The 19,176-nt window shown below is 45.8% G+C and overlaps 2 protein-coding genes across 5 annotated transcripts in view; one reads left to right on the forward strand and one right to left on the reverse strand.

The window, feature by feature from the left end:
* Positions 1 to 16,917, reverse strand: cfap99 (cilia and flagella associated protein 99). Of its 4 annotated transcripts, XM_047048441.1 has the most exons (23): positions 16,480 to 16,917; positions 15,347 to 15,453; positions 15,019 to 15,268; positions 10,252 to 10,423; positions 6,965 to 7,087; positions 6,689 to 6,833; positions 6,500 to 6,594; positions 6,303 to 6,415; positions 6,039 to 6,216; positions 5,759 to 5,839; positions 5,602 to 5,670; positions 5,411 to 5,497; positions 5,213 to 5,301; positions 4,675 to 4,879; positions 4,360 to 4,501; positions 4,083 to 4,234; positions 3,592 to 3,797; positions 3,068 to 3,257; positions 2,212 to 2,906; positions 1,076 to 1,252; positions 528 to 666; positions 300 to 388; positions 1 to 56 (listed from the first exon to the last, which is right to left on the reverse strand). In XM_047048441.1, exons 5-19 carry the CDS (start codon positions 7,076 to 7,078, stop codon positions 2,799 to 2,801), a joined length of 1,974 nt encoding a protein of 657 aa, XP_046904397.1. In that variant the 5' UTR covers positions 7,079 to 7,087; positions 10,252 to 10,423; positions 15,019 to 15,268; positions 15,347 to 15,453; positions 16,480 to 16,917; the 3' UTR covers positions 1 to 56; positions 300 to 388; positions 528 to 666; positions 1,076 to 1,252; positions 2,212 to 2,798. The 4 variants fall into 4 exon arrangements, with proteins under 4 accessions (XP_046904397.1, XP_046904390.1, XP_046904382.1 ...); XM_047048434.1 differs by having other exon boundaries at positions 10,252 to 15,268; positions 15,347 to 16,917; XM_047048426.1 differs by lacking the exons at positions 10,252 to 10,423; positions 15,019 to 15,268; positions 15,347 to 15,453; positions 16,480 to 16,917 and adding an exon at positions 7,220 to 7,586.
* Positions 7,856 to 19,176, forward strand: part of zfyve28 (zinc finger, FYVE domain containing 28) — a 20,695-nt gene continuing 9,374 nt past the window's right edge. The window contains 2 exon segments of the mRNA XM_047047955.1: positions 7,856 to 8,219; positions 17,171 to 17,311. Of these exon segments, the coding sequence (XP_046903911.1) occupies positions 8,184 to 8,219; positions 17,171 to 17,311 (177 nt within the window). The 5' untranslated portion in view covers positions 7,856 to 8,183.

A 19,176-nucleotide genomic window follows, 5' to 3' on the forward strand; every position in this document is an offset into this window, starting at 1 on the left:
CGACCCTTGTGGACACGGCCGACACGACGTGGCATTCTGCAGAGAAGCGTAGAACCCTAAACAAAAAGTTCAGGAAAAATTGGGATTTTCTTATAAGATATATTTCTGTCACAACAGTTTTGTTTGTTGGGAGGAATGTACAGCATCTGACCCCTGTCTCGTGTTTCAAACAATAGAACCTATTGTTCTCAACAGACTTTTTTTTAAAATTAATTTATTATCGTCACTGGTGTGCTGTGAGCGCAGATGGAACTAAACACAGTCCACATGCATGCATGTATGTTTTTGTAAATAAATACCTGGAGAACAGCTTCTACATGAATCTGAAGCCGTGGCGTTGCTATAGGAACCTCGGGGGCACGACTGACACACAGGACTGCCAGTGAAACTGATTGGTCGAAAACACAGATAAGGTCAAAGGTAAACACAACGGAGGACACTGTCCAGAAACCAAAGGAAGGTTGAGATGTACCAGATTGATGATGGAGGATCTTTAAATACAAAAGTGAGCGGTCTGACAAACGTACTTGGTGTAAAAGCCCTGACTGCAGGGTAAACATTGCTGCTGTGCGGCCATTGGCTGATAGAACCCTCTGGAACATGGGAGGCAAGCTCCAGCAAACAGACACAGGCCTGGTTCGGGGCAGCAGTTGCACAGCAAGGTGTCTGGAGGTGGGATGAGAAGCTGGCTTTAGGACAGAGTACACTGGCTTTCATGGGTTCTTCCATCCAGGAAAGACTACATCGATATCAGTAGATCAGTGGTTCTCAACCCTGGTCCTCAAGTACCCCCATGTCCTGCATGTTTTAGATATTTCCCTGTTCCAACACACCTGATTTAAATGAATGGTTGTTAACAGGCTTCTGCATAACTACATAACGACCCAGGGAGTACTTGAAGACCAGGGTTGAGAACCACTGCAGTAGATGACTGATAAGCTGCACAACATATCTGGCGTGAAGCATAGCAAGGTGATTTAAATAGTTGAACGTGACTCCTGAATGACAGTATGAGGTTATTCATCTTTTAGCCTGTAGCACTGAGATGATTCGGGTCGTCCAGACCCAGACCCACCGTTGTCGTAGTACGATCCAGGGACACAGGCCTCGCATGTGGACGTGTTGAGGGCAGAGCACCCTGGGGACGTGGTACTCAGGATCATGGGAGTTGCAGTCATGTTTTCACTGAACGTGGTGTTCATCACGGTGGGCTCAAGGGTCGGGGCCAGGGTGGTCTGGCTCACAACCACGCCTGTGGTTCGGAGAGACAAAACTAAAGGTCTGCAATAGGAGGGGCAAGGAGGGACATCCTGCTCCACACATGACCCGTCTGAACTGTTGTCATGGTAATGGGAGTAAGGATCGTAAACAAAACAAACCAGCAAGTCTTCAGAAACCTTATGGGCGGCTACCCAGAGGTCAAGGCAATCAATTTTCCATGATCACGAACCACATAAACGCTGTGACCGGGAGTTTCTAAAGTAACAATGAAAAACACCCAATATTCCCATGACAGAAAGCAAACCACACCCTTCCCCCGCTATAATTTTTTTTGCTATTAAATGTAGCTGACTTCCTCATTCCTGTATTTCACAATGTTGTATGAATCAAACATGATCGATTCTACAAACTTAAGCAATCGAATGAGCCTCACCTGTGTCAACATGGGCAAATGCTGGCCAACATAGCAGAAAACACAGACCGTTATTGTGGCAGTAATCACATTAGCCCTGTGCTTAGCTCCTTTGCTGAATGAGAGACACCCTCTTCAAGAAAAGCAATTATTTAAAATTCAGGTCATATGATCCCTAATTCCGTCTCCATTATACTTCTGGCAGCAGTCTATAGTATGCCTGTAACAAACTATTAGGCTATGACCAAACATGCCTGTAGATTCGTTTTTACTATGGTTGTTCGGAGTCATTATGTTCAATTTAAACGTCAGGCTGTGCAAAACATGATTGGATTAACACAGCATACTCTGATTGAAAGAAATCTGTAAATGAATGTTTCACGTTAGAGACTCGTTCTATTTAGCAAAAGAGTTGTAGCACGTCTCACAACACAATCGAACGTTATTTTTTACAGTACAGTACATATATACACAGTTATGTAGTTTAACAATACAATAATAGGCAGCGTACACAGTGAACAAGTTATCTGCAACGTTTTACGGTGACACCTGACAAGCGGGTCTACAAAGTAACCTACCGAGCAGCCAGGCAGCAGCAACCGCAGAGAGAAATCCCCAACATTCCATACTCCAGATATTCTCAACGGTCTCACAAAGTTTCATGGAATTTCATCCCTGACAGCTCAAATCTTTGTTTTCCTACTGTCCTTGGTGAATCGCCGTTTGCGTCGGGAGTCGGGACCAGTTTTTCGACTCATCAATGTCATATGACAAAACATACATCATGTGATTGTACTTAGGAAGAGCGCTCTCTAGCTGGAAGAGTTGGCTCCTGAATTCTGAAGCTATTTCCCTCTCTGTTTAATGTAACCGCAGCGCTGAGACTTTCTGTCGATTTACACCCATTTAAACTATCATGTTCCATTGCTGTTTATGATTGTTATTTATTTCAGATGGAAAGTTTAAACGCTATTTTTAATAAAGTGTTTGAATGAACACAATCAGAATTATCAAAAAGTTATGAAAACCACAGCCGCAATATTTCAACATCAAGTTTATTCAACTAACTTACTACTTTAATCTCAACGGTTTCCCCTCGTGTCATTTCTGATGTATAAATACAGCCACATTTCAAATCTAGATCTTTTAAAGAGGGGTTTAATTTCTAAGCCTTTAGTATTTTCCTGTGGGAGAGTGAATCAGGAGCTTGCTGCTTGATGCGGCGCTCTAAGCTCTGCTCCAAAGCCTCCCAGTGTTTTTCCTCCAGAGCCAGCTGTACGAAATAAAGTTAACGGAAGAAAAAGAGACATAGAATTGCATTTGGTCAAAAGATATTCGGTAGTTAGTACAAATGGCTACTAACTGAGGCGTTTTGTTTACTTTGGAATGTTTCGTTTGGAATGGCTCCTTTGGAATGTTTACTTCCGCGCTCACCTTCTTGTGATTCCAGCTTCTGAGAGCGTGCTGAGCGGCTCGCTCTGCTGTCTTGGCCCTGGTCTTCTCGTTCTGCTTCAGCCTCTGTCGCTCCTGCCGTCTCTCCTCCAGCTTCCTCTGCAGGGCCAGCACCTTGTCATTCTTGGCCACAGCCTGCTGCAGGCCCTGGCCTGCTTTCTTCTCTTCAAGCCTGCCTCACACAACAGGCACAACCCATCAAAGCTATGCTTTAGTCTCAGGTCTCAGTGTAAGAGTGTGTGTTTTTTTGTATATGTTTTTTTGGTGGGGTCTTTTTCCTTCTTTATTGGACAGTTTGTAAGTGAAGTGTGGCAGGAAAGGGTTGGAGAGGGAGGGGAAGACATGGAGCAAAAGGCCCAGTTCGGATTCGAACCCAGACCACTGGGGTAAGGCCTCAGCCTACATGGTACGTACACTTATCCAGTGACCCCCCCCCCCCCACCCCCACGTGTGTGTGTGTGTGTTGTCGTACAAAATCTCAATTCACGTATCGAGCCTTCACGCACCTGCGTTCGGCCGCCTGTCCCAGTGCCGTCCTGTGGAGGGCGATAGTGTCCAGATGCTCCAGCAGAAGTTGCTCCTTGTTCTGCTTCTCCAGCAGGATTCGCTCTCTCCTGTCTTCCTGCTCCCTCTGCTCTGCGTCCTTCAGCACGGACAGGCGTTCCCTCAGCTCAGCCAGGGACATCTCCCCCAGTAGGCGATGCCCTGCCGTCTACAACACAGGGAGGGTGTCAGCAGGGGCCTCACTAAGAATTCTGGGCCCCACGAAGAGTTGAAATTTGGGCCCTCCCCTTCTTCCCAATTTTGCTTATGTCTGTTTTTTCATTCAACAAATTTTAATCTATGGTTTTTGAGGGCCGTCCCACCCATTGGGACCCAGGGTAGTCAGTCCCACCTTCCCCCCACTTCGACCCCTGTGTGTGTAAGAATGTGGTATCCTTCTGTATTCTACAAATCCTAAAGAACAACAACAACCAAAAAGTCCCTGTTAGTTTACCTCTGTCTCATCCATGAAGGTGTGCCTGAGGTGGGGCACAGATTCGAAAGCCCGTATCTCTCGGATGATATGTAATCTTCTGCTCAGATCTTCCTGGGCTTCCTCTAAGGCCTGCTGTAAGAGCTCGCGATTCTGCACAGACACTTCCTTCGCTAAACAACAAACACAAACATCCATTAGAGCACTCCCCATGCAAACAGTAAGGGTGAAAGTGAATCTAAAGAATGCACCGTGTAAAAGGATGTAAAGAGTAAATCTGAGGTGGTTTTCCGTGTACCTATACGCTGTTTGAGCTCCTGCAACTTCACTTTGGCAGCTTTGGAGTTCTTGTGTCCATCTGCCACCTGTTTCACCAGCTCCTTTATCTCTTGTTCCTCTTGCAACCTCTTGCGGGCATATCTCTGCATGAGCTTGGCAGTCTGTAAGCAACAACAGACTCACAGACTGAATCAAGTAGGATTACAAAAGACATGATTACAGGTATTTGATTTGATCAAACACATATAATCCCATTGGGGAATCCTCTAATCCTTGCATTTGATTACACTTCTTGTGAGGCGATGCTAAATTCCTCGGGGAAAGCAAAACCCACCTCTTCCTTCTTTAGCAGGGCAGTCTTTTGGTTGCGCTCCATGATCCGTGCTCGGGCAAGCGCGGCCTCTTCGTAGCTGATCCGACCCTGCAAGCGGCGCTCTTCCACCTGGGCCAGCTCCGCCTGCAGGTCCTGCTCCCTCATCTCCCTCTGCCACTGCAGGAACGCAGACGGCTCACGCGCCCCCTCAACCAGCCGCTCGATTCTGGGTTAACAAACACCACGGCGTCCTTACATTTAGTCATTTAGCAGACGCTCTTATCCAGAGCGACTTACAGTAAATACAGGGACATTCGCCCAGAGGCAAGTAGGGTGAAGTGCCTTGCCCAAGGACACAACGTCATTTGGTACGGCGGGGAATCGATCCGGTAACTCAGCCATCTGACTCCCCCCTATTTATGCACTGCCACAACAGCTTCTGGAACAGGTGCTATCAACAGCAACACAGTAAATATATAGATCTACGTGTGAAGTTATACTTAAAGCTCTTTGTCTACACGTGTGGTTCTGAGAAAAGTGGTAGGTCATGTTGTCGTACCTGTTGAGCTCCTCCTCAACATGGCGGTTGTACAGAGCGCCCTCTCTCAGTATGGCTGTGGTGTTGAGCCTGATGGGCAAGCTGTTAGTCTAGTGGAATCATACAAATACACAGGGGTAAGTCATTGCTTACAGGAAGACACACACACACACAAATGAAGTATCAAAGGTTTCTGATGGATAACCTATTGACATTTACCTTGTGGGTTGCAGGTGTCCCAGAGGAGTGAACTAAATCACACTTGAGCTGGGAATCATGGCTTTGCTTGATCTGGGATATCACACTCTGCAAAACCAAACAGTTGATCATTTAGAAGAGAATGGAATAGGTTCCATAGAAAACCCTCTAGAACGTCTTCCAAAAACCCACACACTGACACATTGACTAACCTTGGTAACCTCAGACTTTTCTGGGTTTGCACATTTGAACTGTTGAGTGTTTGCCTCGAATAGCACTTGCTTGGGGAAAACAGAGTTATTAAATGACAATGAAGGTACATTGATGTGTACAGTAATTGCGTCAACATCAGTTCCTTAACCAAGGTACCTCAGCCCTCTGCCTGTTCCTCTGTTTCACTTTCTCTAAGGCTTCTTTCTCTTTTGGAGGTCTGTAAGTGGTGGTTGGAACCTAGTCAAGCATTACAGAAATATAAACAGGTTGTTTAAACCAGCCACTGTTAATAGTTCAGTAGGCTGTTTGATTTAAATTAGGTTACCATAAGTCTTCATTCAAAATAAGTTTAAAAAATATATAAACATTTATCAAATAGAATTGTTTAGACACATGCTTAGTGTGAATGTCCTTCACTTGATTGAATGAAACTGACCGCATGGCATTTCTCCTGCAGGGGAATCGGCTCAGGGACCGGGAGAGGACGATGTTTAGGTTTGGTAAGAGAAAACTCTTGGGGCTCAGTGATTTTTGGGGGCGCTTTCTTGATATGCCCCGCTTGAGACATTCTAGCGGCAAGCTGATTTATCAGAGCCTCAATCTCAGGGTGCCACCTTACAGACAAAAAGAGAAACTATCAATTTAGTGTCCCTCCCCAAAAAACTAAACAAAACTACTACTGTGCTTTCATTTGATTTACCTTAAAAGTGGAGCAATCCAGTTCTTTTCCACATAATCAGCATCATATATATGACTCCACTCGCCTTTTATCCAAGTGCTGATGTTTGTGACGTTGAAAACGAAACTGAGGAACTACAAAACCATTTTAGTCAAAGTTCATATTGTTGTCCATCATGTCTGGCACTCAAGTTAACAGCAGACACAGGGGTTTCTTACACTGTGCATCTTCTTGATGTCCAGAGATTTCACAATCTTGCTGAAACACTGAAGTCCAAGATCATCAAGGACAAACACAGCAAGATAACAGATAACTGCAGAAATTAAACAGACACATTTAAAGCCGGAAATAGTGTTTCTGAAACTGACAATAATGATTTTGCAGCACAGAAGTCCAAAGGAACTTACCAGCAAACTGATTGCGATCAGCCTTCAATAAGCATTTACCCTTCTGAGCATAGAAAACATCAACGACAATGTCCGTCAATTTTTTGTGCTCAATGCATCCGGAGACAGTGTCAAGTATGAAGTTCTTGTCAGAAGGTTCCAAATTCTGGCATGAAGACATAGAAGAAGAAAAAACGATATCATAACAGATTTATATTAAGTAATGTTGCCATTCTAAACAGCTGGATCTGATATACTAGCCTGAATTTACTGAATTTTAACTAGGTTTCTAGATACCTCCATGGATTTGGAAGCCTCTTCTGTGTAATCTTCAACACAATATTTGTCTGCGTTGAACTTGTCCAGCAGTAGAGTGGCCTCTCTGACAAGTACCCCATAATTTGGCGACATATTCTGTGCCTACACATTGGCAAGAAAATTGCAGTGTGATTTGAGAAGATGTATGGTTTACTGATGCAGGTGGATCCATATGGAAAACAGAAATGCAGACACAGACAAGGTGACGAATGAGGCTGAAAGACAGGCACTTACCCGGCGAGCCACTTATGAGCCTAGTTATCTAGGTCTAGTTATCCTGAAGCAAAAACGGATGGGACATATTGCGAATAAAAAAACTCCAGCTGTCCAACCAGGCAAGTATGGAGCTCGTCTGCATTAGCTAGGAGGGTTGATACATTTGAACCTTCCCATGGACATTCTACCTTCGTTTATTCTGTCTGAGATTAGCTATATTAGATTAGCTATATTTTTTCAAATTTGTTATGGTCTTTTTCTTATTTATGGTACATTAGTCTAGTTGTCTCAGACCCAAGAACTACTAAATTCATCTGACTAGCTTCGAAAACGTTGCCATGTTTGGTCGTTGCTAAGCAACAGACTTGCGTAAACAGAAGTTCTGCTTCTCCCACATCAGAGGCTTCCAGATATGAACACTCAAATTGCGACGCCCATTACAATAAATGTTTGTCTTTTTTTTTGTATCGTAATAACTTAATCATTTTGTGTCCCATATTAGGTAACCAGCTGTCATAGTTATATATTTTAGTACATTCGAATGAGAATATTTCATATATCCTTTTCTCTCGCCATAGAATGTAACAATGATTATGACGTGGGGCTTTGTGACGTGTGGTGCAAGCCTTTCCCTGGGAAAGTGGGTGGCGATGTTGTCAACGTGACTGTCATAAAGCAGAGCCAGGGAGAGAACAGCAAATCTATCGGTGGATTGTTTCAAACGCATCGCTCCTGAACAGTAGCAGGCAGTTTACTTCTGATTATGTGGCTCTGAAAACATATCGTCTTTTTGGTGGAAAAATATGAAAACATACAACTCTATACCCTATCATCTTGGACACCATAGCTAGCTACTGTATTTTTTAGATTTCTCACCTTTTAGCCACGTAGCTTGCTAGCTAGCTGGCTAGCGACTGCTGGTATCTCACACAGGTAGAAAGAGGGATTGATGACAAAAGAGGGGTAAGGTGGCGAGGTAACGATGAATCGGTTTCGAAAGTGGCTGTACAAGCCCAAGGTAAGATGTATGTATTTTGTTCTTTCTACTGTCAGTCATTTATTTGACCAAAACTATAACTTGCTAACTATAAATGTATTTTTATTGGTACCAAGTATAAGTAATCTCAATTCCTCGCAATCAATAATCGCTGTGAATGCTATTTGCTAGCCAGCCGAAAAGAAAGTTGCCTTTGAGATCATGTCAGTTAGCTTGCTGAGCTGCAGCTATCTGGTTATCTGGAAATAATGTATAGGGTTAGGGTTAACCACATTGCCAAAATTGACTCTTAAATACGAAATAAATAATGTATGTTTAATTTCAAAATAACAGTAACGTCTAACTGAGCCCGTTATGGTGTCCCTTTTGCTAGTTATGGAGTGATAATTCCTATGGTAAAACACAGAACTTTGAACTGTTACAACATTTGTTTAGTACCTTACTGCCTTTGTCGTATGCTACAAGGTGTTGTCATGTTCACCAACAGCTACTTGACTTTAGGAAGTTAGTGCAGTCTTTTGTTAATTGCGTCAGTGATCCTGCGACCAATCCACTCTTTTGGTGAAAACGAACTGCTGCATTTTAGGCATTAAATGTTATCATAAAGAACCAAACTTGTCAAGTAAGCTTAAGAGAAAAAATATTATTTTAAACTGCGGCCCTTTCTTCGTTTATCGTAAGTTTCAGAAAATAGATACTATGTATAGGGTTAGGGTTAGACTAGGGTTAGGGTTAGGGTTAGAGGGTTAGACTCCAGTGTCTGAAACAGTCCTTCACATCATCACCAGAAGGTTATGTTGCCTTGTATCATTTTCTCCTTGCTACAAGGGGTATTTGAGCTGCAGAAGGCTCCAGTAATCTGTCCCTGAATAAATGTGATCCTGTAACAGAGTAGAACATGAAGTAGATACCTGATTCAATTGTCATAAACTAAAAAAACTGGATTATTTGATAAAAATGGAAATCCACTTTTGTTGTGTTACTCGATTTTAGTCCAAGTTTATGCTGTCTCTTGTGTTATGCAGAGTGGTGATGTATTCTTGTTAAAACAACATCTTAATTGCTTTATCTCGCTTTCTGTCCAGTCTACAGAGAGCATTCTAGTCTGACATAAATTGTTAAACACTGCATAGTGTTTTCATTTTGCATCCACAATGTGTTGTATATTGAACTATGTTCTCCTAGAGATAGAAAGAAGTTGAGTCAGCATGTTCTACTTGAATGGAGCAAGGCTATTGATATTTCAAGAGCTGCATTATACTTCCTAGAAGTCACTGAATTGTTTTCCCCTCCTTTCAGCAATACACTACCTGTATATCCAGTATTCTAAAAAGTATCTTGCAACATTAATCAAGAGTCACATGACATACCTGTCTGCTCTGTCAGACTTTGGAGTATCGGAGTGCCAACAAAAAAAACACAACCATACCACTTCCTCCAAGCACTACTGTACTATTGGACTGTGTAAATAAAAAGAGGCTAAGCTTAGTTCCCTCCCTGTGCAAGCTTTCTAACGTTCATTTTGCTGGTTAAACGGGCCAACTAACAACACTTTTTCTAACAAATTGACTATGCACAACAATTTAGAATAGTCTAAAACTCAACACGTATCTTTTGGATGTTTTTTTTTTTTTATCCACTGAAGGCTACACATGAACAAGTCTGTGACAATCCATTTACTGGAGGTGATGATCTCACATTGCATCACAGGTTAAATTGTAAGCTGCGTTAAATACTCACAAAACAGAAGGGTTTCCATGCTAGAGGCAAGCTAGGAAGGTGTAAGGTGAGAAGAGTACGGGGGTAGAGGGGGCCTGTGTTCATAAAGATGTGCACTTGACTTCACATGGCACATCCGACAGAAACAGATGAGGTCTGGATCAAGTTTCCAGCCCTGCCAAAATGGCCTCTGTATCACCTCTATTCTCATTCGTTCGAGACAGGCTCATGGTGAGAGAGGGAGTGAGATGTCAGGAGGCTAAACCTGTCCATTTCCCCTCCAAGCCTCCTCCTTCTGTCCTGGTGTTATTCTATCAGGCATTCAGGGGCTGACCTTCAGTTACACAGCACCTCATCTGTCAGGGTGACAGCCCCACAACCAGCAGCAGGCGGCCTACGCTCGGCTCCATCTGCTTGTCCGTCCTCATACGGCTGGCCGCTGGGCTGAGATACGCCGCAACTCAATGTTTCATGTCTCCCCGCTAAACACCCGACATTTGTACCTGCTATGAAGAAGAAAAAAAAAACATACATCCTCTCTCCTCTATCTACCAGTTGTTCAGCCAGTCAGCTGAGGGTTAGTGCTGGAATGCGAGGCAGATATCGACTTATTTTACAGTGCATATCATTCCTTTTTTTTGTGTCATTTTCTTTATTCAGCAGCATGGTACTAATCCAATTTAACTAGCCTTAGCTATAAAACCAGTTTTTCACAGGACAGCTCACCCACCATTACACATATTTTCTCACAGTATGATAGACTGACTAGTGGGTGGTTTTATAGACGTCAAACAACATTAACATTAGTAAACATCTTACATGCCATTGCATAAATAAAATGCTCTCGTGTATTTCCATCACACACACAACTGCTGAGCAAATATAGCTGCAATGTACAAGAAGGTAAGAGAAACGTGGGTAATTGGCGTCCTGTCTGTCCAGAGTGGGGTGGCTCTGCACAGTCAGTGAGGCCCAGGGAGCAGGAGAATGCTGAGCAGTGACCAACACGCCTGCATATTCAGCCTGCTTTCTGGACCTCTCTGGTTGTCTCCTTTCTGCTTACCCAACAGCCGTGCGGTAATTGATTTGGTGTCAGCTGGCTGGATTTAGAGAGCTGACCCCTGGTGCAAATCTAGACAGGCTAGGCAATTGAAGGCCTCTTTAAATTCATTACAGGCTGGAGAACTGGCTGCTGTGTCCTAGGTGTGTGTAGGAGATGATCGAAGACGAGCTACTGGGGTGATTTAACTCTGCTGGAGAGACTTGTCCAGGGGCTGATAATGACAGTGAAGTTGTATTGATTCTCTTTGCATTATGACTCATCAATAGTAATCGGCAGGCTCCGTAGTGGACGATTACAGACTTTATACGGTATGATCGCACGAAGTCCCCACGGCCTTCAGTAGCCTATATGATTGTGACTGTGTCAGGCTGGCTGAGCGAAATACACAACACCACCCATCATGCTGTCCAGCGAGCAGGGGAGGGAGGAGATGTGTTCTGGGAGGGAAGTGGGGGGCAGCGGGTCCTATATTATGGGATTAGTTCTTGGCCTTGGTTACGGTTGGCAGGAGATCAAATGAAAGGATGCCTCTCTTTCCCTTATCCTTTTGTTGTTACGGTGTTGAGGCTAAGGACATGCTATGAGGAGAGCAGGAACCAGGCAAACTTCATTCCTCCCTTGCTGTTTGGGAAGTGGCACGTTATCTGACGTAAAGGATCGGTCGTGATAAGCTTAGATGTTTGTTGTTGTGGTGCTTGTTAAGTTCTTAATACTGGTGAAAGTATAGCTAAGAAAGAGAATGCTCAAACTTCCCTACAATCAGACTGAGATGTCTGCCGGGCGATTTTCCGCTCTGTAAATTTGCCCACAGTTGGGCATTGCATGTGGGCTTCCTGTGTAAAAATATCTTATCAACAGATGGCGGGCACCATGGCAGAAAGGACCAGAGTGCGCTTGGTAGGAACTGGGCAGTGTGAGGAAGAAGAACCAGGCTGTTTGTGTATTTTGGATGGATGGATCAAGTGTGCGGTAGTACCTCAGCCATGTCCAGAGCAGTCATTATGAAGTCTCATCATGGACAGAACGGAGTCAGGCCCTGCCTCGGTCGGCTGCCTCGGCTGGCTGTCTCCGTCCCGGCGGTCTGTGATGGGGCTGGACTGAGCCTAGGTTTCGCTGTGAGTCATGTTCCACAGCGGTAAAGAAGGTTGAACAGCACTCACTGAGGTCAGACCACAGCCAGTGCTCATTAGAGAACATAGGTTTGTTTTTTTTTGAGACATCGTCAAGACTATTCCGGTAGATGTGACATGAAGTTTTTTTTTTTTTTTTTGTGCTGCTTTTGTCCTCCAAGGCCGACAGTTTTTTTCTTAGCGTTTTCGCTTTCAAATCCTTGAATCAAGTTGTTACGACATGGGAAGCTGTATAGGAAGCTGTCTTACGGATAGCTACGCCTCGTTGCCATCCTTTCAGCTCTCCCCTCTACTCTCTTTGTGCTGATGTTTTTAAAAATGTGAAATCCCCTCTCCATCTGTAGTCAACATAGCCCTGTATTGTATAACAGAATTAATGATTGCATAATAACTTCCTGGTGGTCACGGGTCAGAAAGGGGGTGTCCCCACATGTCACGCCAGCCTCCAGAAGATCGGAGCTCTTCTCCCTGCAGCCCAAATCCTCTTACTCTCCCCTGCTGCCCCGCTCTGCCCCATCCTGCCCCGCTCTGCCCCACCCTGCCCTGCTGGACCCTGCCCTAGGCACGTGTCTGGCTCCATCACAGATCAAAAAGCAGATTAGTGAGGCTGAACTGCAGACACAGATTATACCATCGCTCCCCAGATGGAACAGCTGTGTCGAGTCTCCTGAGTCAGGGAACTCAACCCTGCGACCCAGAGAGATCAGGGAACTCAACCCTGCGACCCAGAGAGATCAGGGAACTCAACCCTGCGACCCAGAGAGATCAGGGAACTCGACCCTGCGACCCAGAGAGATCAGGGAACTCACCCTGCAGCCCAAAGAGATAAGGCAACTCGCCCTGCAACACAGAGAGATCAGGCAACTCGCCCTGCGACCCAGAGAGATCAAAAACCTCACCCTGCGACCGAAAGAGATCAGGGAACTCGCCCTGCTACCCAGAAAGATTTCCCCAGGTCCAAAAGGGGGGCTTTGATGAGAATGTCTACTGTTCAGCTGTCATAGTGAGGTGGTTCACATTGTTCCCATCAAGTGAAGTTTCAGACATGTTCCGTCAGAGTGGGGTTTGACCCGAGCCCCTCCCAAGCATTGTGCAACTGATATATCAGAAGATGTCATCTTGTGGTTGAAACTACCGTATTAAGAAAGAATTCCATGTCCATAACCACAGTATGCAATTATTCAACAGTGTTCTACTTGATGCAAGGTCCACAGTTTAGTCAGCGGTTCAGTAGATTAACCGTTGCCTTACAGCCTGTGGCTGTAGCATTCTAGTGAAAACCAGAGAGGATTGGAATAACTCGCTTGGAATACTGAGAACACAATAGCCGGAAACTGTAAACGTGCTGTTTAATGCAATGTCACACAAGTGAACACGTCATGGTTCAGATGGAACCAAAGTAGAACATTTTGCATAATTTAACCTACAGGCAGTTCTGTTCTGTTCTTCACTGACGGAGAGACCTGGGATAGGAGGTGCTCCACCTGTTTGTTTCTCTTCCAACCTGCCTGCTCCGATGCGGAGCCCAACACTTTCTGCTGAGCACTGAATAAGCAATGGAACAATGCGATGGATACCACTGCTCGTTTGCCAGTAAGTGCCAGAAGCTAAATGAACTGCTGCAGGCAGTTGACAGCCCTCCCCACAACATTAACCTGGGCTGCCAGAAGAGGCATTCCTGGAGAGCAGCCAGCCAGTCAGTGAAGTGATCCTGGGAGGAATGAGGTGCAGGATAGCCATCTTGCCGTTGGTCATAAGATATAATCCAGTTGCCACCTCCTCGCGTTGTGAATGGAAACCAAGTGATGATTCAGCAGCCCCAGAGCAACAGCCGCAGACTGCTGGTGGAGGAGATGTGGGAGGATGAGTAGATTGTCCAGGCAGGACAGCTGGTGCGCTGCACCCTGCGATGGCAACACGCTCGGAGGGTTGGGAAACGGCCTTCAGTTCATTCACTCCCAAGCGTTAACGCTAAGTGAACCTGTCGTCGTGACCTCGCCTAGGCTGTTTGATGTGCCATGTTGAGGCGGGGAAAGGTTGAACAGAACAACGCACCTCAACTGTCGGTGGGGAGGTTAGGACAGCTTAATGATGGGAGATGGCAGGTTTCTGGCCACAAAGGGTGAGTGTGTTTGAGTCATCCCTCCATCAAGGACGAGTGACGTCAGGAGGGCTTTCAGGACTCGCTGCCACAGGGGGCCCAGACGGCCAGATCTGCTGAATCATTAGCTCTCTAACCCAACACAGTTGTTGTGCTCGGGGCAGGACTAGTCTTGAGGGCTGGAGACTCATCTTGAAGGCTTGTTTTCTCCTCTTTTTTCGTCTTCGTTTTTTAACTTCATGATGACATGATATTAACTTGTCAAACATGTATTTCCCATGGTTCAGAGTCTCAAACTCATCTAATGACCCTGTCCCAGAGCCATAGAGAGAGAGACATGGCTCTGTGGCTCTGCCCTGACCTAATTCCCCAGTTGGAAAGTTTTTTTTTCTCCTTTCCATTCCTTCAATACCTAATATGTTTCGTTGTGTGTTGGTTAAGTCTTTCTGGAGTTGTACTGACAGGTTAGTTGTCACGCAGGTGTCAGTATTGACAGGAACACTTCAGAAAAGGCGGCCTGGTTCCCAAGGAGATCTAGAGTAATGAAGTTCAGATGAATGCGGTGAGAAAGTGAGACGGGACTCTCACTTTCAAACTGCTCGCGTCATCTGACTTCAAGGTTGCTCTGTCTGCCTCGCCACCTCTCCTCTATCAAAGGAGATCGTCTCTTCAGACAGACTGGGGGCCCTGCTTATGCTGACGAGGGCGAGTTCCCTGATGTAAGGAATGCAAAAATGGGTAGATGGATGTATGGAGAGATTAGACAGACATGCTTACAGAGATAAATCTGGTAGATGGATTTCAAACCTCTTAAGGTAGGCCTGGCCCACACATGCCCAGAACGTCCTCCACTATCGACTCCTCTCCATGATGCAGTGGTGTTGGAATGTTCTCTCCAGAGAGGGGAATGCAGCAGGAGGAAGCTCCGGTCCACTGCCATCTCAAAGGCTCCTTTTCTTCCTCCTCTGGGCTGGACCAGCAGAACGCCTGCCGTCTGCATGAGTCGTCTTTTGCCCCTCAGTGGAAAAGGTCAACACCCTTGGCCTGCTTCCATTTCCTGTTTGGACGAGACATTAGTGTTATACACGTCACTGAGTAGACAGTGATTTGAGTCGAGCTCCATGGAAAGCCCTACCTCTTGCTTCAGGAATTTGTCCCTTGACGAGCTCCCATGCTCGTTCTGTGGGCGGTTTGTGTGCCGTCTGCTCACTGATCTTTTGTTTGAAGAGATCTTCGGGCCTGCTGTAGTGGGAGACACTGGGTCAATACAGATCAAGGAAATTCTCATGTAATTGTAACTTTATTTAGAAGATGCTTCTCTGTTGTATCCAGTGTGCCTGCTGTACTGAGCCTAATTCTCCTTCCTTATACACTACATGAGGCTAACCAATAAGCTATGAACTCCAATTAGCTTTCTACAAACAATATAGCCTTTCATGTCTCATACCATTTATATGATGGATGATACTGTCAGTCATACATTCATGGCAGATTGAGACACATGCGTCTGTACTCAGTCTGCAGCAGATCTGGCTACCTTGTATCTCTGCAGCTAAATAGATCTATTCTCTCCCTCTCTCTTTCTGTCATTCTCTCTTTATCTCTCTCCATATCCTAGCATCTGGTTGCCCCACCCTCAATTCCCATCCTTCACAAGTGATTTATATATAGACATGGAGCATATACGTGACCTTGTTGAGAAAGAACACTCGAGAGAAGTGTGAAACATGTACACGAACACTGTAGCATAACCACTCTCAGCCTGCTCGCTGTTCAGCTGTCCTGCCTGTTCTGCACGCGCTCCATAGCCTCTTCTTTAACGGCTGATGCCGGTGCTGGGACGCTAGGTTGATCATGCCAGTGTATTTCTTCCTGCTGTTTGTTTTATTATTGATGAGAGAGGGGGAGTGAGAGAAGGAACAGTCGTGCATCATCTGCTGCCTCCATGCTGCAGGCAACCCATTGGGAGCCCTCTCACGGTGGGGAAGCAGCAAAACTTTGGGGAGCAGGTCTAGTAAGATGTTCTCCGTTCCATGTGGGAAGCGTCGCTGTCCAAGGGGGCCTCCTTGTGCTACAGTAGTCGTAGGTCTTCAGATAATAAAGAGATGTTGTGTTTTTTTGTGCGGGCTGAGTGCCGCACTGTGTTCTCACTGTAATCGCAGTGTTCATGCAGCACAGCAGCGTCTTAACCAGCCGAGGCAGAGCAGAGGAACCACAGTGGTGTGCTGCCCTGCTGTATAAAACAACAATAAAAACATGTCAACCTACCTTTTCTTTGAGGTCTGGCCCTTATCTGCCCTCCCTCCTGAAGACGTATTCCTGCCCCACCCCGCCCTCCCTCCCTCACCCCTCCGCCCCCTCCCCCACCCCTCAGCCCACTACCCCCCTCCACCCAGCTCTGAGTGGCGTGGCTGTACGTGTGCTCCCCAGCAACAGAGTGCTCTGGTGGGCTGGGCTCCTCCCTGCAGGGTGGGCACACACTGGATGATTGATGATGACACAAATCCTTCAGCGTGGACAAGCTCTGTTATTACGCCAGCTCTTCTGGGGAGGTTCCACACAATATTAACCATCTGCTGACACCTCTCTGGTTCTACCTCTTCCTGCCCCTTGAGCCTGTGCACGAGTGCACACACACACACAAGCATACATACACACACTCATAGGGACACACACGTATACATACACACACACAAGTGCATATACGCACACCTACACACGACCACACACATACGAGTGCACTCGCACTTACACCCACGACCACACACACCGCACTCTTCTTCATGTGTTCTTGCTTGTGTTGCTTGTGTTGCTTGTGTTGCTTGTGTTCTTCTTCATGTGTTCTTGCTTGTGTTGCTTGTGTTCTTCTTCATGTGTTCTTGCTTGTGTTGCTTGTGTTCTTCTTCATGTGTTCGTGCTTGTGTTGACCGTGGCTCCTCCTCCCTCCCTGTGTCTCCAGAGGACAGACCCCCAGCTCCTGGCCCAGTTCTACTATGCTGACGAGGAGCTCAACCAGGTTGCCATGGAGCTGGACAGCCTGGATGGCAGGAAGGATCCTCAGAGATGCACCCTGCTGGTCAACCAGTTCCGCTCCTGTCAGGTACGACCCTCACCGCAGTGGTCTACTATTACCTGTTGGACCTCACATCAATTTAATACATGCATACAAAAATACATTTTAGAAACTAACTAGTTGTGTGTGACTTATTTTATTTTATTTTTTACATTGCAAAATTATTTTGAAAAAAAGTTTGGCCAACAAAATAATTTTGGAAAAATAAATAGTAAAAAAATATTTGTCTAAAGACGAGACGTCAGGTCCTTGGAAACGACAAGGCCAGAACAATTCATTAGAGTTAAGTCTATGACCCAGTATTGAAGAGACTACTAAAATACTCCTGCTCAACAGAGTGACTAGAATTAGACCAGAGTTTAAATGAGATCAGATTGATCTCAGTTGTTTTGGAACTGGGTCAACAGAGAACGTATTTTTGGGCTGATTTGGTTAGAAGTCATTTGGGTCACCTGACTGAACCTGTGCTTAGTGAGATGGAAGAGGGTTGTTTCAGAGTTATTAGATACAGCCAGGTTTACATGACCGGGTCAAGTCCAGTGACCTGATTGGTTCATTGTTTGGCCAGACCTTAAATTCATTTCCTTGTTTGTGAGATAAGTCCTGTGCCTGGACGTGGTCTGTGGACACATTCTGCTTGTTTTGCAGACTGCCCCCAGTGAGTGTTTAGATAAGTTTGAAGAATAAGTGAAGTGGAACTGATTATGGCAATTAAGTTGTGAGGAACATTTAGTCAATTACCAGACACTCTTATCCAGAGCGACTGAAGAAGTCAAGATCACACCTGTTAAGTCTTACCTTCCTTCCGAGACGTCTACTTACAGTAAGTACAGGGACATTCCCCCCAAGGCAAGTAGGGTGAAGTGCTTTGCCCAAGGATACAACGTCATTTGACACGGCGGGGAATCGATCCGGCGCCCTTCTGATTACTAGCCCGACTCCCTCACCACTCAGCCATCTGACTCCAAGATTTGTTGTTTTAGATTTCTCTGTGAACCATGATGGATAGTCTAGATCATCTATCAAATGGTGATCTATTAAATTATGCCTTTTAGACTGATGTTAGGCATTGACTTCCTTAGCTATAACATTTGGTTTTTGAGCCAGATACTTAACCAATTTCCTGGTGTGAGTTAGGGACTCCTGCCATGCTGATGCATGCTGGGATATGGGGGAGGAGGGGGGGAGGAGGGGGGGAGGAGGCATCAGCATGCATGCTGCTCCCCAGCTCCAGACCCCTGTATCCTGGGAGGAGATTTCGCTTAATAAGGTCACTTAATCCCCAGCTGTTTCTCTCAGTCCTTCCCTCTTCTTCAATCCTCCTCTCTCCTCCCCTCTTCTTCCATCCTCCTCTCTCCTCCTCTCTCCTCCTCTCTCCTCCCCTCTTCTTCCATCCTCCTCTCTCCTCCTCTCTCCTCCCCTCTTCTTCCATCCTCCTCTCTCCTCCCCTCTTCTTCCATCCTCCTCTCTCCTCTCTCCTCCCCTCTTCTTCCATCCTCCTCTCTCCTCTCTTCTTCCATCCTCCTCTCTCCTCCTCTCTCCTCCCCTCTTCTTCCATCCTCCTCTCTCCTCCTCTCTCCTCCCCTCTTCTTCCATCCTCCTCTCTCCTCCCCTCTTCTTCCATCCTCCTCTCTCCTCCTCTCTCCTCCCCTCTTCTTCCATCCTCCTCTCTCCTCCTGTCCGGCTCTCCGCTGAGGTCTCTCGTTCACTTCATTATCACCTCAAATTGACCGTGCCGTGAATCGCTGCGTGTTCGTTTTGTGTTAGGCTGTGCTGTTCCTACCCAGCCTTTAGCTGACTGACTGTTAAGCATTTTCTGCAGCTGAGAAAGAGCTGTCCTGGTCTGTCTCTCTCTCTTCATCTCCCCCTCCAGAACTATTGTAATGGTCTCC

Source organism: Hypomesus transpacificus, chromosome 3 (genome assembly GCF_021917145.1).
Source record: "Hypomesus transpacificus isolate Combined female chromosome 3, fHypTra1, whole genome shotgun sequence".
NCBI classification, from domain to species: domain Eukaryota; kingdom Metazoa; phylum Chordata; class Actinopteri; order Osmeriformes; family Osmeridae; genus Hypomesus; species Hypomesus transpacificus.